Source organism: Haemorhous mexicanus, chromosome 8 (assembly GCF_027477595.1).
Source record: "Haemorhous mexicanus isolate bHaeMex1 chromosome 8, bHaeMex1.pri, whole genome shotgun sequence".
Lineage (NCBI taxonomy): Eukaryota > Metazoa > Chordata > Aves > Passeriformes > Fringillidae > Haemorhous > Haemorhous mexicanus.
The window spans coordinates 30,444,828-30,462,513 of NC_082348.1; the positions used below are offsets into that span (position 1 = coordinate 30,444,828).

The 17,686-nt window shown below is 38.3% G+C and overlaps 1 protein-coding gene across 3 annotated transcripts in view; it reads left to right on the top strand.

Moving 5' to 3' along the window:
• Positions 1-2,439: 2,439 nt before the first annotated feature.
• The window catches only part of HIBCH (3-hydroxyisobutyryl-CoA hydrolase), a 35,583-nt gene continuing 20,336 nt past the window's right edge, over positions 2,440-17,686 (top strand). The window contains exons 1-6 of one of the 3 annotated variants that reach the window (XM_059853435.1): positions 2,440-2,699; positions 3,747-3,789; positions 4,590-4,730; positions 5,717-5,801; positions 6,717-6,797; positions 8,798-8,850. In XM_059853435.1, the coding sequence (XP_059709418.1) occupies positions 2,581-2,699; positions 3,747-3,789; positions 4,590-4,730; positions 5,717-5,801; positions 6,717-6,797; positions 8,798-8,850 (522 nt within the window). In that variant the 5' untranslated portion in view covers positions 2,440-2,580. Of the gene's footprint in view, positions 2,700-2,804; positions 2,880-3,746; positions 3,790-4,589; positions 4,731-5,716; positions 5,802-6,716; positions 6,798-8,797; positions 8,851-17,686 lie in introns of those variants that run through there. The other 2 variants (XM_059853434.1, XM_059853436.1) reach the window with 2 other exon arrangements.

A 17,686-nucleotide genomic window follows, 5' to 3' on the forward strand; every position in this document is an offset into this window, starting at 1 on the left:
ACAAAAAAAAACCTAGAAAAACCCACCCAAACCAGAAACAAAACCTGAAAACATCTGCTCAACTCTACAGACCTCCTACAGTCTGCAAGTTGTTTTCTCTTTTCAAACCTGCTGAAGGTGCTGCCAGGAAACTTCTCCAGGGAGAGGAATTACAACCTGCTTATCCTTCTGGCTACTGCACTTAGACTCTCAGTTCCTGGCTTGGTCCAGTGTTGTGCAGCCCTCTTTGCCAATAGCAAAATAATCCATAAACTCCCCGGTTAAAGATCACCTCATTCTGCTCATTCTCAGCCAACTCCATTATTTTCACTCTTTTGCCACCGCCTACTTAGAAAAGTATTTTATTACTTTTTAGAAAGTATTTTCACTTAGATATTCCACTCTGAAAAAAATGGGGTGTGCAGGAGGACTATTGAAAAATAAGATGATATCTTGAGTTGCTTTTTGGACAGGATTGCAGTCAGCTAAATGGATGTGAAAAAATAGCAATTTTCCAACACTTACGAATCCTCTGCCCCTAAAAAAACTATAGGTAAATTCAAGCCATCACCAGAAGGTTTAAAAATGAAGCCTCAAGGAAGATGGCTCTTATGCTACCACCCCTTCTTCTTAAAACTACTTTAAAAAAAAAAAAAAAGGAAAGATTTTAAAGAAAACATTAAATATAAATTCAGTGTCAGCACCGTGGAGAGAAATCAGTAGATGTCTCAAGGCAAGGCTTGCTGTTACTTAATTGTTACTAAAGGAGGAGGCCCACCTGTGTCCTAAATCAGACCTACAGCTGGAAGACCACAAAGGGTTTACACCATTGCTTGCAGTGAGGACAGGAGGAGAACACATCAAAATCAGCATAAGTAAAAGATGAATCAGATCACCAGCTTCTATTTTGGACCCCCAGAAACAGACATCCCATATAATCATGTCCTGATCACAGCCTTGCCCATGTGCAGGTGGAATTTATTAGGAGATTTCCAGGGCTCTCAAACAGCCTCCACCTGCTCTTACCCAAGGTTAGCTTCCACACACCCCTCTCTTCATTTTCACAATGACACTAACAAAGAGATTATCCCACAGAAAAGTTCTTTTCATGTTTGTCTGTGAAATGGAGAGACTTTCACTCACAGGAAATGAGAAACAAAAATGTTACCTGCTTATCAAACCCTCTAATTAGCAATGCCTGGATGAGAGCTGCAGAGTTATCCTCAAAAACATATTTTAAAATAATTATGTAAGTCAGGGTTCAGGATTGCCAGCTGTGATAATTTGGTGTCATTTAGCCTGGTTTAGATTTAATTGCATGGCACTTGATATAGTGCAGCATATAGGGCTGTCTGCACACAAAATGACACCAATAAGCTGCATCATTGATTATCATAGAACCTGTAGGTGAAAGTTGGAATAGTCAGGATTGCCTAATGAATTCTTGCAATTAATCAGTTTGCAGTAGACAGTCTCCCAGTGCCTGCAAAAGCACCTCATGTCCTGTTCCCAGTTATTTTTTGTTCACATTGTACAAGACTGAAAACTGAGACTGCGTTAATACAGGAACGTTCTGTATTTTTTTTTTTTGTGCCTATTTAGTTTGATTAAAATGTTTACAACCAGATTTAATATACTCTGAGAGTCACTGCAACGGAAATGCCAACACAGATGACGCTGATATAAGCCGGGGCTGAATCATTTTAGAAATAAAGAGCAAGGTTGCCCTCTGGAGACTTCTCTAGAAGTGCTTCTGAGACCTAGGACCTTTTTTTTTCTTCTTCCAGAAAAATAAATTTACTAAAAGATTTTAAGACTTTTTTTTTTCTTTTAAATTCAAAAGTGAGCCAAGGCAGCTGATGCTAAGAGCTTGTTACACCAAGATGTGATGAAGCTACATTTCAACCTAATGCACTGTATTGTCATTTACCCCATGGTTCATCGTGTCTTTTCAATAGCAGTCTCATGTTGCTATGTGCCAGCATTAAAAAAAAAAAAAAAACGGTCATGGAATGGTCTTAGCTACTGAAATTTAAGTGAATTTTGTATTATTGACACCTAGTGTAAAAAATTCGCCAGTCCCTTGATATTTTATTTTTTTTTAAAAAGGCAATTTTCACAGTTGCAGTTTCTGAGTCTATTTATGCTGAACGCACAGGCTGTGTTTGGGCTCACCGTCGTCTGTAGCTACTGTTGGGGCAGTAAACGTGCTAGTTCTAAATGTAAATGTAAATACACGTTCTCCATGTATTTACATTTACATAAACACATGTTCTCCCTGTACTTACATTTACATAAACACATGTTCTCCCTGTATTTACCTTCAGGGATAAGCAGTTCTTAGTGGGATGTTACACTAGTGGCTCCTTAATCCCACCTCACCCGCTGTCCGTGTGTCAGCAGCTGCGAGGGCAGCACAGGTGTGCCTGGTGTTTCAGGTGCAAAGGGTGAAGAGAAGCCGGGAGAGCAGAAATTAAGAAACCAGTCTTACTGCTGAAAATAACAAACAGCCTGCATGGAGTTGCGGCGCAAGAAGTTCAGCTCTGAGGGCAGTTTGGCAATGCGAGCTTTCCCCACCTTCAGCAGCCAGCCCCACGGCCGATGTTACTGCTGCCACACGCGGCATTGCTCGCTTCACCGGCCAAGGAGCGGCATCTCCAGATGCCCTCAGACGACGCGGCCTTACCCAGGACGGGGAGCAGCTCCCTTTCGCTGCCCAGGTAAGACATCTGCCCTGGGTACTGCAAAAGGGCCGCTCGGGGTGGCGAGCGGGAGGCCGCCCCTCATGAGCCGCCGCTGCCGCTGCGAGCGCCGCGCATGCGCCCCGCGCTGTGCCGCGCTCGGAGCCGGGGAGGGAGCGGGGCCGCCATGGCGGGCCGGGCGCTGCAGGCGCTGCCCAGGTAACGGGGGCCGCGCTGAGGGGCGGCGGCGGCGGCGGCGGCGGCGGGGAGCGAGGGGAGCGCCGGCCGAGCCGGCCGGGGATGGCAGTCCCGCAGCTGCTGCGAGTTATAGTTCGGGCCTAGATCAACCAGGCCTTCGCTAACTTTCACCTTCAAAAACAAGCATGCGATTAAAAACCAGCGTAGTGTGCCGCGGCACTAACGCATAACGCGGAGTTGGCTGGGTTTGTGCGCTGAAGTGGCTGAAAGGTGAAGTTTCTCCCTCCAGCTCTGCTGTGTGGCCAGCACAGCCTTCCTCAGTGGCCATTAATAAATTACAGCCTCCCTGCTCAAAGCCTGTGGCGTGTTCACAAAGTTTGACAGCCCGGGTCTCTCCTGTCACCCGCAAAAACACGAGCACTGTGGAGCTCTTACACAAACCTTGTGTAAATGTATGTGAAATGTGTACACATGAGGGCAGGCTTGTGTTATTGCAGCTTTTGGAAATAGACGAAGGTTTTGACAAGACTTTTTTTTAAATGTCAGCATTTAAACGTGCCCGCGAAGAGGCTGTAAATCTTTAAAAGACACACACTGTCAGTCATATCTCCAGTCCCTCAGTCCTGGTCTCTTCAGGTTCTCCCTAAATTAAAAACATTAGTAGCTGACATTGGTATCTGCTGTTTATTTACTAATAAGCAAAGAATTTCCTACTGTTTCAATAACAAAATTTTGCCCTAATTTAATTGGTTCTTATGAGGAGAATGTCAAGCAGTTGTGTTCCCAAATTTTTCTGCCACTGCTTTGCTTAACCTGGCAGTCAGATATTTGGGGAATTGCGTGGCTGGTTTATGGTTTTGACTGGTTTTTTTAATGGTTTTTTTTCAGGCTGAGGGCACTCAACAGGCTGCAAGTAATATTGCAACATTTGGTAAGGACAGCATCATGTTTGATTGAGTTGGAAGCTTTCAGGACCCTTTAACTCCCCTGAGGCACACAGCACATGCAGCTTCTGTGTCTGCACACAGTGGTTCTGCACACTGACATTTATTGCTCAGGCATGGTATTGCCCGCATCTTTGAGCACTTGGTTGCAGGTGTCTGCTATACTGTAATTAAAGCTCGATTGTTTTGGCTTTACTTTATAGATATTTCTTTAGTTTAGAGATAGTTTCTGTGTTAGCTTCTGTAAATTCCTTAAATGTCATCCCACTGTGTGAAAACAGTTGAGAGGAATTGTTTTCTACTGTTAAAAGTTACTTAAAGACAAAGCAGGGTGTACATTTGGGTTTGCAGCATCAAACTACCAGTAAGGATACATGGAACTGTCATTGTTCTAATTGTTCAGAATGTCAGTTTTAAGGAACCATGGATTTGTGTTTTATTAGTAGGGTGGGGAATTTTTTGTTTGTTTGATTTGGTTTTTTTGTGTGTTTATGTTGTAAAGTTTATCTAACTGAACTCAAAATGTTGTTGTAAAACAGTGTGTGGTCCAAAATCTTGTCTGAGTTCTAATACTCTGAGGTTCTCAAAGTAGTTTCCAAAGAACTGTTTAGGAAATGCAAATAGAGGTACACAGGGAAAAAACTTAGCATACAATTCCAGAATGCATGTTTTGTGATCCTTGATAGTGTGTTTTGAGAATATATTTCCATAAACACTTTTGTAAATGTGTTACTCAAGTTACCTAACTGATGACATTTGCTTTATTTATTTGTTTTTGCATGCACAGAAAATGTCTAAGCAGACAGACTCAGCAGAAGAAGTGTTGTTGGAAAAGAAAGGAGGTGCAGGAATAATAACTCTGAATAGACCCAAGGCTCTCAATGCACTAAATCTGTCTATGATCAAAAAAATTTATCCTCAGATAAAGGTTAGTAGCTCCACTTCTACCCATCCACTCTGCATATGTTATTTGAAACCAGTTTTAAAATGGAGTTAGACACTTCTTAGTGTACTGATTTCAAGGATGAAAGTTTGTGTGAGTACAGTGAGCTCAGATTTATAGCATGGGAAAAACCAGGCAGTGTCAAGGAAGTTAGAAAGAGGAGACACATCGAAGAACAAGCTATCAGACAGAGTTAAATTTAGCATCTTCATAGGTAAATGCACATCCATGTTAATACCAGGACTGAGCTAAGAGCAAGCAGTGCTCAGCATTTCTGTGTTCCTTTTGGCAGCACCCACCTGGTCAGCTGGCACAAATTTCAGCCCATACAGTGGTGTTGCCTCTTGGTGGAGTGCAGTAGCACTGTATGGTATTGCACAAGAGTGCAATGCCATTTTCATGGCTGAAAATAAAAGGAGCAGCCACTAGGAAGCAGGGGGCTGTCAGTGTCATTCCTTAAATGAGAACTCATGGGTTTGCAGGCACTGTTTCTACAAGCTAGTGTAGTACCATGAGATTTTAAGCATGAAAATAGTCTCTTTTCATTTAATGATGCTGTTTATCATATGCACACAGTCAAATTCATTAGATACCAATATTTGTGGGATAACTGTCTGATGCCTTCTGGCTTTTATTAAACATTTTTGAAGCACAGTCTGAAAAGGTGTCATTTTTTGATTTCTGTTGGGCCCCGTTTTGTGGGGTGCTGCCTTTCTTCAGAGGCTGAGAGCTGTGCACAGGTGTTTTTCTGAAATAGGAAAGGCAGCTCTGCTGATCTCTGCTCTCATGGCTGAATAGGATGCAGAAGTGGCAGAAAGACTTTTAGATTTCAAACTTCAGTTTAGGACAATCTGTTTTCAAGTATGGTTTGATATGCTTTTTGGAAAAGTGAAGAGTTATAGACACTAAACAGAACAAGCATTATTTACACAGATTTTAGTCTTATGTGGAAATACTTACTTATTTTTTAGACATGGGAGCAAGATCCTGAAACTTTTCTAATAATTATAAAGGGAACTGGAGGAAAAGCTTTTTGTGCTGGGGGTGACATCCGAGGTAAGGACTATCCTCACTTAAATATTTGATGTCTTTCCAGTCACTACTTTGTGTTGATTTCCTTTGCTTACTGTGACTTGGGTAAGCAACATCTTGCTACACAAGAGTAAGAGATCAGTTGTGCTGACTCTTAGGACACCTTGATGTGCAGATGCTGTTTAAGGTATTTGTCAGGAGACAACTGTCAGGACAGTGTATAAAAGAGTAAAAATTACCTTTTTATGAATAACTGATAATAGCAGCCAGTCATTCCAGGAGGAGAGGGTTCTTGTCTCTACATTTCTCTTCCCAGATATTCATTACTGACAGCTTCTTGCCAAGAAATTTGAAGGGCCCTAACAGGTAGCTCTGATAGTATTGGATAATTTGTGTCCAATATTTTAGATGACTAGATACAGGTCTGACAAGGATGATCAGTGTATCTGTGATTATTTTTTAGCAGTGAACTGCAGGAAATCTCCAAAGTATCAAAATTAACGAAGTTGTTGTAAACTCTATGTAAACAAGCAGCCCAGGTTATTGTTATTACAATATATAAAAAGATATTTTTATGTCATGCTCTAATTGGCTTCTCATTTTTAGTATTTAGAGTCTTCAGAGTAGTCAGTTTTAAGTGACTGTTCTAAATGTTGGTGAGAAAAATATCACAAATGAGTACTAGACATTAGGAGGGGTTAGAAAATGGACCATACTCTCACAAGTATGTGACAAAGTGTCCAGCAAAATACAGTTAAATCAAATTTGAGACTTATGTTCATATTTAAATTTGAGCAAATTTTCTCAAATATAATAAAGCAGGATTAACTAGGCCTCTATTTGCTGTAGGAAAAGACCCAACTTATGAGGCATTATTTTCTTTTACTTGTGTTTTCTATTAAACTTACAATTATCTTTGGAATTTTTATTTCTCTTAAGCCATCACAGAAGCGGGAAAAGTTGGAGATAAACTGATACAAGATTTCTTCATAGGGGAATACAGACTGAACAATGCCATTGGTATGTTAACAGCAATTTCTGAAACAGTACAGTTCTCATAACACTGGTTTCAAATGTTAATTTATCTCTTTGATAATTTGTTAAAGACTGTGGTAACATCAGAGAAGTAGTAATTTATTTTTTTACCAAGTTCAAAACCAGTAATATAAAATATCCCATTTTTACACCTTGCATGCAGAATGTGTTTCTTTTGTTTGAGTTATTGTGACAGCTACTTTATCCCATCCCGTTGTTCTGGTTAGTTCTGTTTCCTCTGTGGAAGAATTAGTTTTAGCTGCAGACACTGCAGTTCTGACCTAAGTATCATTGATCTGCTTCAAAGAAGACCTGAGGTAAAAACAGATGTGTGGAAAATCATTAATATTCAGTCAGAAAGCAAAAGATGAAATTATATAAAGGCTTTCCATTTAAATAGACTGCATGAAGACTAGGGCTGCATAACTCAGGAGTGAGCTGCCTTAATTTATTGCAAAGACACTGGCTGAAGTTTACTGGAGTAAAGAATATTAAAAAACAATATTAATTCTTTAGGGTAAAAGTCAAGAGTTGAAGGTTTTGATGAGAAGAAACTACTCCAAACATATTTTAATTGAATACAGTTTCAGTTTTACAATATGGTGTCCTGTGTTAGTCACTACAGGAGGAGAGGTGCTGTTGCTTGCCTTGACAGAAGAGCACAGCTATTAGAGTAGTTCCTGAAAAGTTACTTTTACTTTGTTTGACTTGAGTTTCAGGACTGAGCATGCTTGTCATGTACCTTTCTTTTCTTCACCAGTACAAGGCAAAAAAATACTTTAAGGTTTCAGATAGTTGGGGAAAAAATAGTATTACCTTGCCAGTTGAACTTGATGATGATTCTGTTGCAAGGGTACATAATTTAAAAGTCTGTTTTCTTTTTAAATTTTTTTTAATTATTAGGTGTTCAATATCTCTAATGCATGTGATTACAAAACCTAGATTTTTTGCTAGCTTTAGTATGACTGTATTTCTTTAAACCTGAGATTTCTGCTAAAAATATTTATTTATAGCTTACAATTATTTATAGCTTATTTTACAGCTTAGAAATACAGGGGGAACTGCTTTCACAGCATTGCAATGGGAAAGGCTTGCTGCTACAGAAACTTGTTTCAGGGGGTAGCATCTACAGCCTGTGCACTAGCTTGTATGTTCATATAAGAACAAAGTTCAAAATACAGTTCTCGTAACATTTTCTAACTACTAATTTGAAGGATTGAACAGCCTTTTCAAATAGTTTATTTTAAACAAGAGTCCATATAGTTGTTATAGGAAAACTCAAAACATAGTTGCAAGGGATACCTGTATCAGCAATCTCTTTGGACTGTAATTCTGACCTGAAAACACTGAATAAAAGGCAGCTGTTACATTCACAGTGAAGTTCTGAGTCTTTCCATGAGTGGTAATTGAAAGCATTGGGTTTAGTTTTATGCCTTGTAAAGGGCCTAACAGATGAAGTTGGTAATTCAGGACATTGTCATCTGAACCTGCCTGCAGCACATTCAGGGCTGCATGCAAGAGCATGCTTGCATTGCAGAATTTATAGTCACATTGTGGCTGGAACCCACCCATACTTCTGGCTTTGTAATAAAGCACTGAAGGGCTGGAACACACCCCCTGCTCTTAATCCAGACTGTGAGAGGGGGTGAAAGGGCATCTGCTGTGTCCCAACATCAGACAAAGCTATTTGTACTGGCTAAACTGTCAGGTACTCACATAACAAACAGTGCTGTGCTTGATACTTGTAAAATGCTCTCTTACAACACTCACAATCCAGTAAATCAGAAATGGTGCTTCTTTTCATTACTTAAGAATTACATTAGGTACCTTCATTGTAAGAGGATAATGTGTTTAATGCTTAAATTCCCTTTTATTTTCTGCTGCTCTTGCTGAAGTAAGATATAGGGAAACCCGTCATGTGGCAGGTAGTCACAGATCCACTCTTGAAAAAGATGGATGATTGTTTTCCTTGATGTTTTTTACAGGCACCTGCAAGAAGCCATATGTGGCACTTATTGATGGCATTACAATGGGAGGGGTAAGTTAAGGACCTTACCTGATACCTGATAGATTGTTTTCAAGTCATCTCATATTGTGTCTGTGAGTTGAATGAAGCACACACAAGGCATTTCCAGCCTGTCAGCTGAAGAACGAACATCATAATCTGAACCTTTGTCTCTTGCTTGTCAGGCTACACTGGTGCCCTTCTAGGGCCCCTGCTGTTCCTTGATTGCTAAAGTGCTTTCTCTAGGAAAGGAGCAGAAGCCCCTCACTGCTGGAAATAGCCCTCACAAAGGTTCCCAGAATACCTAGGGGGAGTTTATATATCATACAAAATCTGAGAACAGTTCTCCATTCTAAGTGTATTAAAAATAGAATTATATAAAAATACATTTAAAGAGCAGCTCTTTGAGAAATTGGGGAAATTCTAAGCTACACCTTAGCGGACATTCATGAGTTCAGTATTTTTCCAGAAAATAATCTGGAAATGCATCTACTTTCTTACCTCTGTAGTACTTTTAAAACATCATTTGTGGGATACTGATTCCACACACAACTCACCCTGGGCTGCACCTTATTACTAAAGCAACAAAGAGAAGATTCCATCATATTGCTATTTATACTCAGTGTTAATAATTTTTTCAGCAATTGCTGTCTGTAAACAACATAAGTAGATAACAGGGCAATGCCATGCTTTTTTTACATGCTAAAATTCTGTTTTAGTGAGTTTCACATCTGTAGGATATATTTGTACCACCTCAGAGAGTGGATTAAAATAATCTTCATTTATTTTTAACACTGAGTTTAACAGTGAAGCCTGCCTGCCATGCCACTGCTTAGATTTGTATTGTTTTCTGGCATGCCCCTATGATGTGGGTGTAGTGTCTATTTAAATAAAGTTTGTCAAAGAGAGATGGGAGAAGTGGAGCACTACATGATCCATGACCTGTCATGACTTTTTCCTTTTCATCTTTCCTTACACATTTCATTTGTCTGTTGTGCTCTTCTCAGCTTTTGATCTAAACATGTAGTAGCTCTCTTGCCCCTTGCTTTTTTGGTACCAAGCCCCAAAGATCTCACTAGAGAGCCATTCCCTCCAGCCTAGCATACATACATTGTTTCCAGCATAAAGGGGACTTTTTCTGTAGCTCTTCTTGCAGAAAAAGTGCTTTATTGACCATAGGAGTCCTGAAGGCTCGTAGATAAGAGATAGGGAGTCCATTTATTTTATGGACTTTTGAACAATAGAATGGAAAGCTATGAATGAGCAAAACTGCCCAGCAGCCAATATCTTTCAAAAGGTCCTGCAGATGTCTTGTTATGACTGTGGCCTGAGAAGGAATAGACCTTTGTCCTTTGAAAAGAAAGTGTATTTTTGGACTGAAAAGAACATAATGGAGTCAGATGATTCTGCATTACTAAGATTCTTTATGAGTTCTCTTTCCTCTAAAGAGCTTTTAAAAGATAGCAATTAGCCTGAAACTTTATTTTGGGTAACCAGATTTTAGTGCAGGATAGCCAAATTTCAGTGGGACTGTGACACAATTTAACTGCCATTAGGGTTTGATTGACAACTTAACTTGCTAATCATATACTAGAAGTATCATCTTTACTTGGGGGTAGGGGATTAGATTTTGACTCAGAAAGTATGCAGCCTAATTTAGGAAAAATAAGTTTAAAAAATCACAGAAGTGTGTTAGAATAGTATAGCTTGTATAGTAAAAGTTGCTATGGTGCACAGATGCCACAGATCTGTGATAGTAAAACCTGGAATTTTATCCAAAAAATGAACTGGTTCTACTTCATTATTGGCTAGGGGCTGGCTGATGGTTTTGGGACCTTCATTAGCCAACAGATGGGGCTGTGGAGCTTGTTCCCAGCACCTTCTTGTCTGTTCTCCTGTAGTTCATCAGAAATTGATATTCAATATAAATTTATCTTTTCATCTTTTTGTACTTACTTGAAGCAGTAAGTTCAGATTTGTAAGACACATTTGTTAGAAGCAAAGGTGACTGCAGTTTACTGAAAAATACTGAAATGAGTTATAAATACCCCATTTACTGCTAAAGGATGTGCTGGGTTGAAAGGAACACTGGGCACACACTCTCACATTGCTAAAAACTAGTTCAGATTTAGCTTATTTCTATATGTAAATTTTCTTTTCCTTGAAATTAAGTACCTGAACAGTTGACAAGAAATTCAGATGTTGGGGCTTTAAAAAATATTGTTTGCAAATAACATCCTAAGTTTGGTCTTCTGGTTTTAGAAAAGTCACAGTCTTGTCTTAAGTTCTTTGGAGATGAATAGAGGTGATTTATAAGATCAGGCCAAAGCTATGGTTTTAAAAAAGGCTTTGGCACAAAGTAAGTTACTGCATCACATACCCTCTCTGACAGACAAAAAGATTCATAAAATTGTTTTTGAGACCTGTTTCAGAACCAAATAAAGAACACTAGACAGACTGAGTGGTGGCTTTTCAATGATTTGGCTTGGAATTCAAGGAGACTGTTTGACAGAGGGAAAAGACAGAAAAACTGGGCATAGTCTTTGGAAGTTGGTGAAAATGGTCAAGGTCACTGGAATCACTTAATACAGTTTAAAAATCTGTAAAAAAACTTGAGTAGCTTTTCAAAATGAGAAGTACATTTTCAAGAGGAAAGGCTTTTTAAACTTTTAGTTTATAGAAGAATCTGTAACAGCATGAATGAAGTGCCCTTTTTTGTACTATCATATTCTAGAGCCTGCAGGATTTAGAAACTTCCTGAGCCAGACTTTATTTCAGAACCACAGTGCTAAATAACCATCAGTGGTCACACTCACCCCTCTGTACATCTCCTACTTTTTGACAAACAAGTAGGCTTGCTGTTCAGAAAAGCCTCAGATTTCACAGTTGAATGTTGTGCTTTATGAAAAGCAACTTGTTGCTCTTTCTGGCCTATTGTCTAATTGCTAGAGGAATCTGCCTTTCCTTTTAAATCAAGTCTCATGACCTGACAGCACATCTACCAATAGTTACAAACATCTACATTTCCACTTTAGCAGGATTTGGGCAACAATCCTTATTAAATTAATATTTGTTCTCAAGTAAAATAGTAGTGATGTCATAAGCAGCTTGTATGTTGTCCATTTTAGTACACAAAGGGGCTGGAGCTGACCAATAACTGTCTTTGTCCTTTCCCATTTTTATCCTGCACAGATTGTGCAGCTGTAACTCTTCAGGAATGTTCCTTTCACTAACAACATATATCTAGTCATATAAGTTGTGTGCATGTAACTTCTATTCAGAAGTGTGGATAGCAGCATTTGACACTAACATTCAAAAACTAGGAAACATTAGGATTAAAATCTCACTTTTTTGCCAATGTGTGATGCAATTTTTAATTACAGGAATGTGCATTTACAAGTGGATATTGCCCACAGAAAAAAAGCTATTCAGCTATTCGTCTGTGGTTTAATTTGGGGTGCAAATTTTATTGCACATCAATGGAATACTGCATAATAGTTATATATATATATTTATATTTATATATATATATATATACATGTATATATATATACATGTATATATATATACATGTATATATATGGGGCTTGGGCTGACTAGCTGCAGCATATGAAAGCTCACCAAATACTATGATTTTACATAGTACTTCTCTACTGTAATGGATATTATTACCCCTTTAGGCCTTTGTAAAGCTAGGAAACCAGAACCTAGGAATGTCAGTACTTCTTGGGACTTCTCCCAATTCTTTTTCTTCCTTTTTGTAAGTATGTCATGCCTCTTGTCAGCCATCACGCTCTGGAACATCTTTGGTTTTGTTTTAATTTATACTCTAAAATCTGCCCTGGAGTAAAAGTAATTGTCATCCTAAACCTAGATAAGCTGCTTTCCAGTCCTCTCTCTGCCTCTCCTCCTCTGCCCCTCCCTCGTGCCTGTGTACCACAGAGAAGCTTGTGGCCTCTTTTGTTGCCAGTGCTTCAAAGCTGAAGGCAGCTTTTACTGTGAAATAAAATACAGATTTTACAAGTACAAACAAATAGTTTTGAGATTGACTTGTGCACCACTTGCCTCCTGCAATATGGGGTGTTGTTTCAGTGCTGAGGCAATCCTAAGGAAGGGTTCACTCCTTGCTGCTGTTCCAGTCCCTTTGCCATCTGGCCACGCTGCTCTGCCTGCTTAGCTCTGGTGTGTGATCCCAGGGATAAATGGTGCTCTCCATTTTGTGGCTAATCGGACTAGAATGGCAGCAGCTCTTGACATCAACAGAATGAGCATTCAGTGGTTCTGTCATTTGCACATGATGTTATTCCCCAAAGGGGACGCATAAAGCACTGTCTTGAATACAAGTATTTGAAATTATAGCTCAGAACTGGTACAGTAAGTAAAACTCCTTTTCTCTCCCTCTCCTTGCTCTACGATGACTGAGATTTTTGCTGGCTTCTGCACAGATTTGTTCTTTCCATTTTTGCCAAACTCTTGCATGCTGCAAGTCTCTCTATTTTTCTCTAATTCTAGGCCTTCGTGTACCTACCTAGCCTCATATTGAGGGTTATCTCATTATTCCCCTCCCCTTCCCTTTATTATAGATCAAAGAGTAAATATTCTAAAAGGAATTCTCTTTGCCTGCTTCTCCATCCTTTCATATTTCTGCTCATTTTCCTCAATTCCTGAGGAATTTTCTCATTTTCTCCTTGAGTTGTAAGACTTTCAATTGGTCTTACACTTTCCAAGCACTTTTTTCAGCCAACTAGAACATCATTACAAAAATCCTCGGGATTCACTCCTGTTATCCTAAATAACTGTGCCACTGTTTAAATAAAGTTCTGATGCACATACCTGTCTTTAAGAACAAGAAGTGTTTCTTCAATTTTAAGATAAAAGCTAAAAACTCAGTTATGCACTGATGCAAGGTGCTGGAACAGGTTCCCTCTCACTTGTCTGCCCTCCCTGCAGACATCAAGACTTGATGAGCTGGACACAGGGATTTCTTGTAGTAGCTAAATTGTTAGGTGATACAGATGAAAAAATCTTCCAGAGTTTTAGAAACAAAACTGCATTTGCTATCTTTTTTTCTGAATACACATGGCCTGCTATGTATAAAAAAACAAAATTGGAATAAAAAGAATACTTTCAAATGTGAAACTAGAAAAAGTTGCACTTCTTACCAATTAAGAGCTCTAGGCTTTTCAGATCCAGGTCTTCTTACATCTTCTCTTTTCTTTCTGTTGTAGCACAGGTCTTGTGACCATAAAATATTGTGCAGATTATGATAGCTACCCTAGTAAAAATTGTTTGTGATGACTGAAAACTAGGGATATTAAAAAGTCAATCTAAATCTTGTTGATAAAGGACACTCACTGTAGCAGCATAGAATGGCCCATGTGTCTTTTCCCCTAAGTTTCCTTGTAAGAAGAACGTGACCTAAATGATTACTATTCATGTAGTTGGCTGAATTTATTTAAATACTTAGGGGGCAGAAGAACAAGTCTGAGACATCAGATATTACTAGAGATGATCTGTCTCCAGTCAGCTTGTTGAGCTTCCATGTGTCTGTAGCAATTTGGACTGAGACTCTCTAATACATAATCAGTATTTGGAAATAAATATTTTTAATTTAAATTACATAACATCAATATTTTATGTTTTAAAATACCACACTAAATTATTGAAATGTTCACAATAGCCCCTGTTTTTAATTATATTTTTAAAACACTTGCATGGAGTTGATTTGTATGTCAGCAGCCAAAGAAGGTGATATTCTGTGTCCAGATTGATCTGTCACACTGCATTGCTCTGGCTCATTATGTCATCTTGTCTGTTAGTATCTACAGATGAAAATGGATTATACTCTTCGGAGTGGGCCATAACATTAATGATAAACAAAGATTAATTTTGATTCAGTTTAAGATTCATTGTGTCTGGATGCAGGGGGTAATGCTCTTACATCCATGATTTTTGATCCCCTGTAGCTATAAGCTCCTGCTGCTTTCTGAATCAATTCCACTCACTCACTTTGCCTTTGAAAACATTTTTGCTGCACCTTGGCTATTTTTGCACATTTGTATGCAGACATATTTACCGTTTATTGTGTTATGCTCAGTTATGCTCAATTGATTGCTACATTTCTTTTTGGTTCTAGCTCTACCAGAAGCTATTCTACATTTTCAACTGCTCATGCAGTTGAAAATGTAGAAGTGTAGTCACTTGATGGGAGCTGTTACAAAAGGACTTTTCACTGCAGTCAGTATTGGTATTATCATAACACTGCTTACTCAAACAGACACAAAATTATTTACCAGCCTGGTGAAGGTGACACAAGCAACATCCCTGAAGACCTTTTCTGTTTATGTTTCTTTTATTCTTACTGCCTGAGCATTCCTAGGCAGTGATTCCTTTACATTGTGAGTAGGTTATTTAGTAAATAGCCAAGTGTAATGTGGTTTTGCTGTGACACAGGTCTGCTTTTCTACATGTGACCAGGAAGGGAGTATTTCTTTCCCTCTGTATAGTTCTCTGTTGTGGTGGCCCTCAATTTCTGAATAACTTCTCTAAATTCTTTGATTTACTAAAGGTGGGTTGTTCTCAGTTCAGTATAATGCAGCCTTTGGGACACAAAAGAGTCACAGTAGTTGTATTTAATTTCTGCATCTGCTGGTCATGTTGTTTTTCATTAGAAGAATACTTGTAACGGGGTTCTGTATCCATCATGGGAAAAAAAAATGGAAATCAGTGATGAAGTTTCTATACACAGTCACATAATGACTTTTGAAATACAACATTGAGTGGGCAGTCTTGTATGGGAAATAGAACTCAGATAGTCTACATTCTTTTTTATAAGCTTGTTGATGAATTCAGACTGTACTGCCTGTAAAATGATGTGCCTCCCTGAGATATGCTGAGACTAACACAACCCCATGCTATGAAGAAGCTACTGGGAAGAAAATCAACTTTATCTCAGCCAAAACCAGACCAGCAGTTTAAATTGGTTGCTTGTTAATTTCTGTATTGTCCTTCACTTCTAATCTCATTCTGTATGTACCCTTTACAAAATTCAGCTGTCATTGAAAAAAGAAGTTTCCAGCAGTAAAAGCCCAATTGACCATAGGAGTGTATTACCCTGGAGAAGTCTGAAGGAAGACATCAGCTTTAGTATATAAGATCATGAAAAGTAGAACTCTTGACAGTGCAGAATAAAGTGTATTTTAATAAAGATATTATAGTTATTAAGACTTTTATGTGTAAATGCTGGAAGTACCTGGTGAAGTGAACACTAAAGATTTTTAATGGCGTGAAGGGCCTTCCTAGGGGGGGACTCCAGCTATGTAAGAGTTCAGCTAAATGAAAACAAAAAAAATTAGAAAATCCAGAAATGAAAGAGGAATGCATTTAGACTTCTGACTGGTTTTTCTTTACACAGGATGTACTAAACTAATGAGTATTTGTCCTTTGTGTTAGATCTAGAAGGTTAAACCTGCAGTGGTATGCTAACCACTTGGGAAATTACAAATAAACAAAAGAGCACATGAGTAAAGAAATTACTGGGATTTGCACCATTAACTGATTTTTCTTTCAAAATTTTATTTCAGTACTGGATTATTTAGAAATGATCTTCAAAGAAGCAAGAACATATTTGCACCTCATTTCTTTATAATGAATAAAAAGAAAATACAGTTTTAGTCTCTTAAATATACATCTGAAATAAGGCTGTACAAAACTTGAAGGTTATCTAGAAACAAACCCAGTTATGGCTAAAGCACTTGAGAAAGTGAAATCTGATTTAAATACTTCTTTCAAAAGAAAATTACGTCTTTCAGTTTTCTATTATTAGAACCCGCCATTTATTTTTATCACTCTAAAAAAAGAACAAGCTTGGAAGAAAAGCTCCCTTCATGGAATTCACACTCAGATCTCTGGTACTTAATACTCAAGCCAAAATTTTGAATCCTTAAACAAAATTCTGATTGTCAAGAAAACAACCCAGAAAAAACGCTCTGAGATAGATGGTATTTGTATTTTTAGATATGGGATTGGAAAATACTAATTTAAGCATTAGAAAGACCAAAATGGGCATGATTGTTATTTCATTATCTTTAGAAAAAAGGCATAGTTATTGCTGAACATGCATAAAAATAACAGCAGGCTTTACTTAATGCAGTGAAAATATGCTATTATGACATTAAAGAAGCTGGAAGTGGTGAAGTCACATTTCCATTTCATTAAAGAGTTCTGGAGCTGTTTTAAGAGAGAAAGCAGCTTTTCCCACAGCTTTGCATTTTCAGGACAACTAAACACAGGCCCATTGCTCTTGCTGCTGCACAGATGAGATCTGATCAGTGCTCAGGGAAAGGGCTGAAGGACAGATAAGGGGTGAGACTGGGTTTTGCCCTGTGCAAATAAGATTCAGATGTTTGCTCAAATCCCATTTGCCTCCCTGGAACAGCAGTGCTCCGTGTGAATACATTTGGATTAGTTCCTGAATATAAAATTGAGTTTGATAACCACTCACCCTATGGGTGTATTTCTCAGGAAATTAAACTGGAATCTTAAAAGCTTCATACATTTATATTAAAACCTGAGAGTTCCAGATAGTCATTACACAGAGGAAACTTGAAAATATCTTTAGATTTAGTTGTGTATCACTCTAGTGGAATAAATTAATTTCTTCTTGGGCAGAATTGTAATAGAGGCCAGGGAAGGGTGAGAGAAAATTTACTTTATATTAAATTGAGAAAGCTTTTAAAAATTTTTGACATAAAATCCAACCAAAGATCTCTGTAGATAAGAAAAGAAAATGAAGTTCTATTCTTACCTTGAAAACCTGTCAAATACATAGTGCTTGTTCAAGGGAGTATCACCCAATTAATCCCACTGT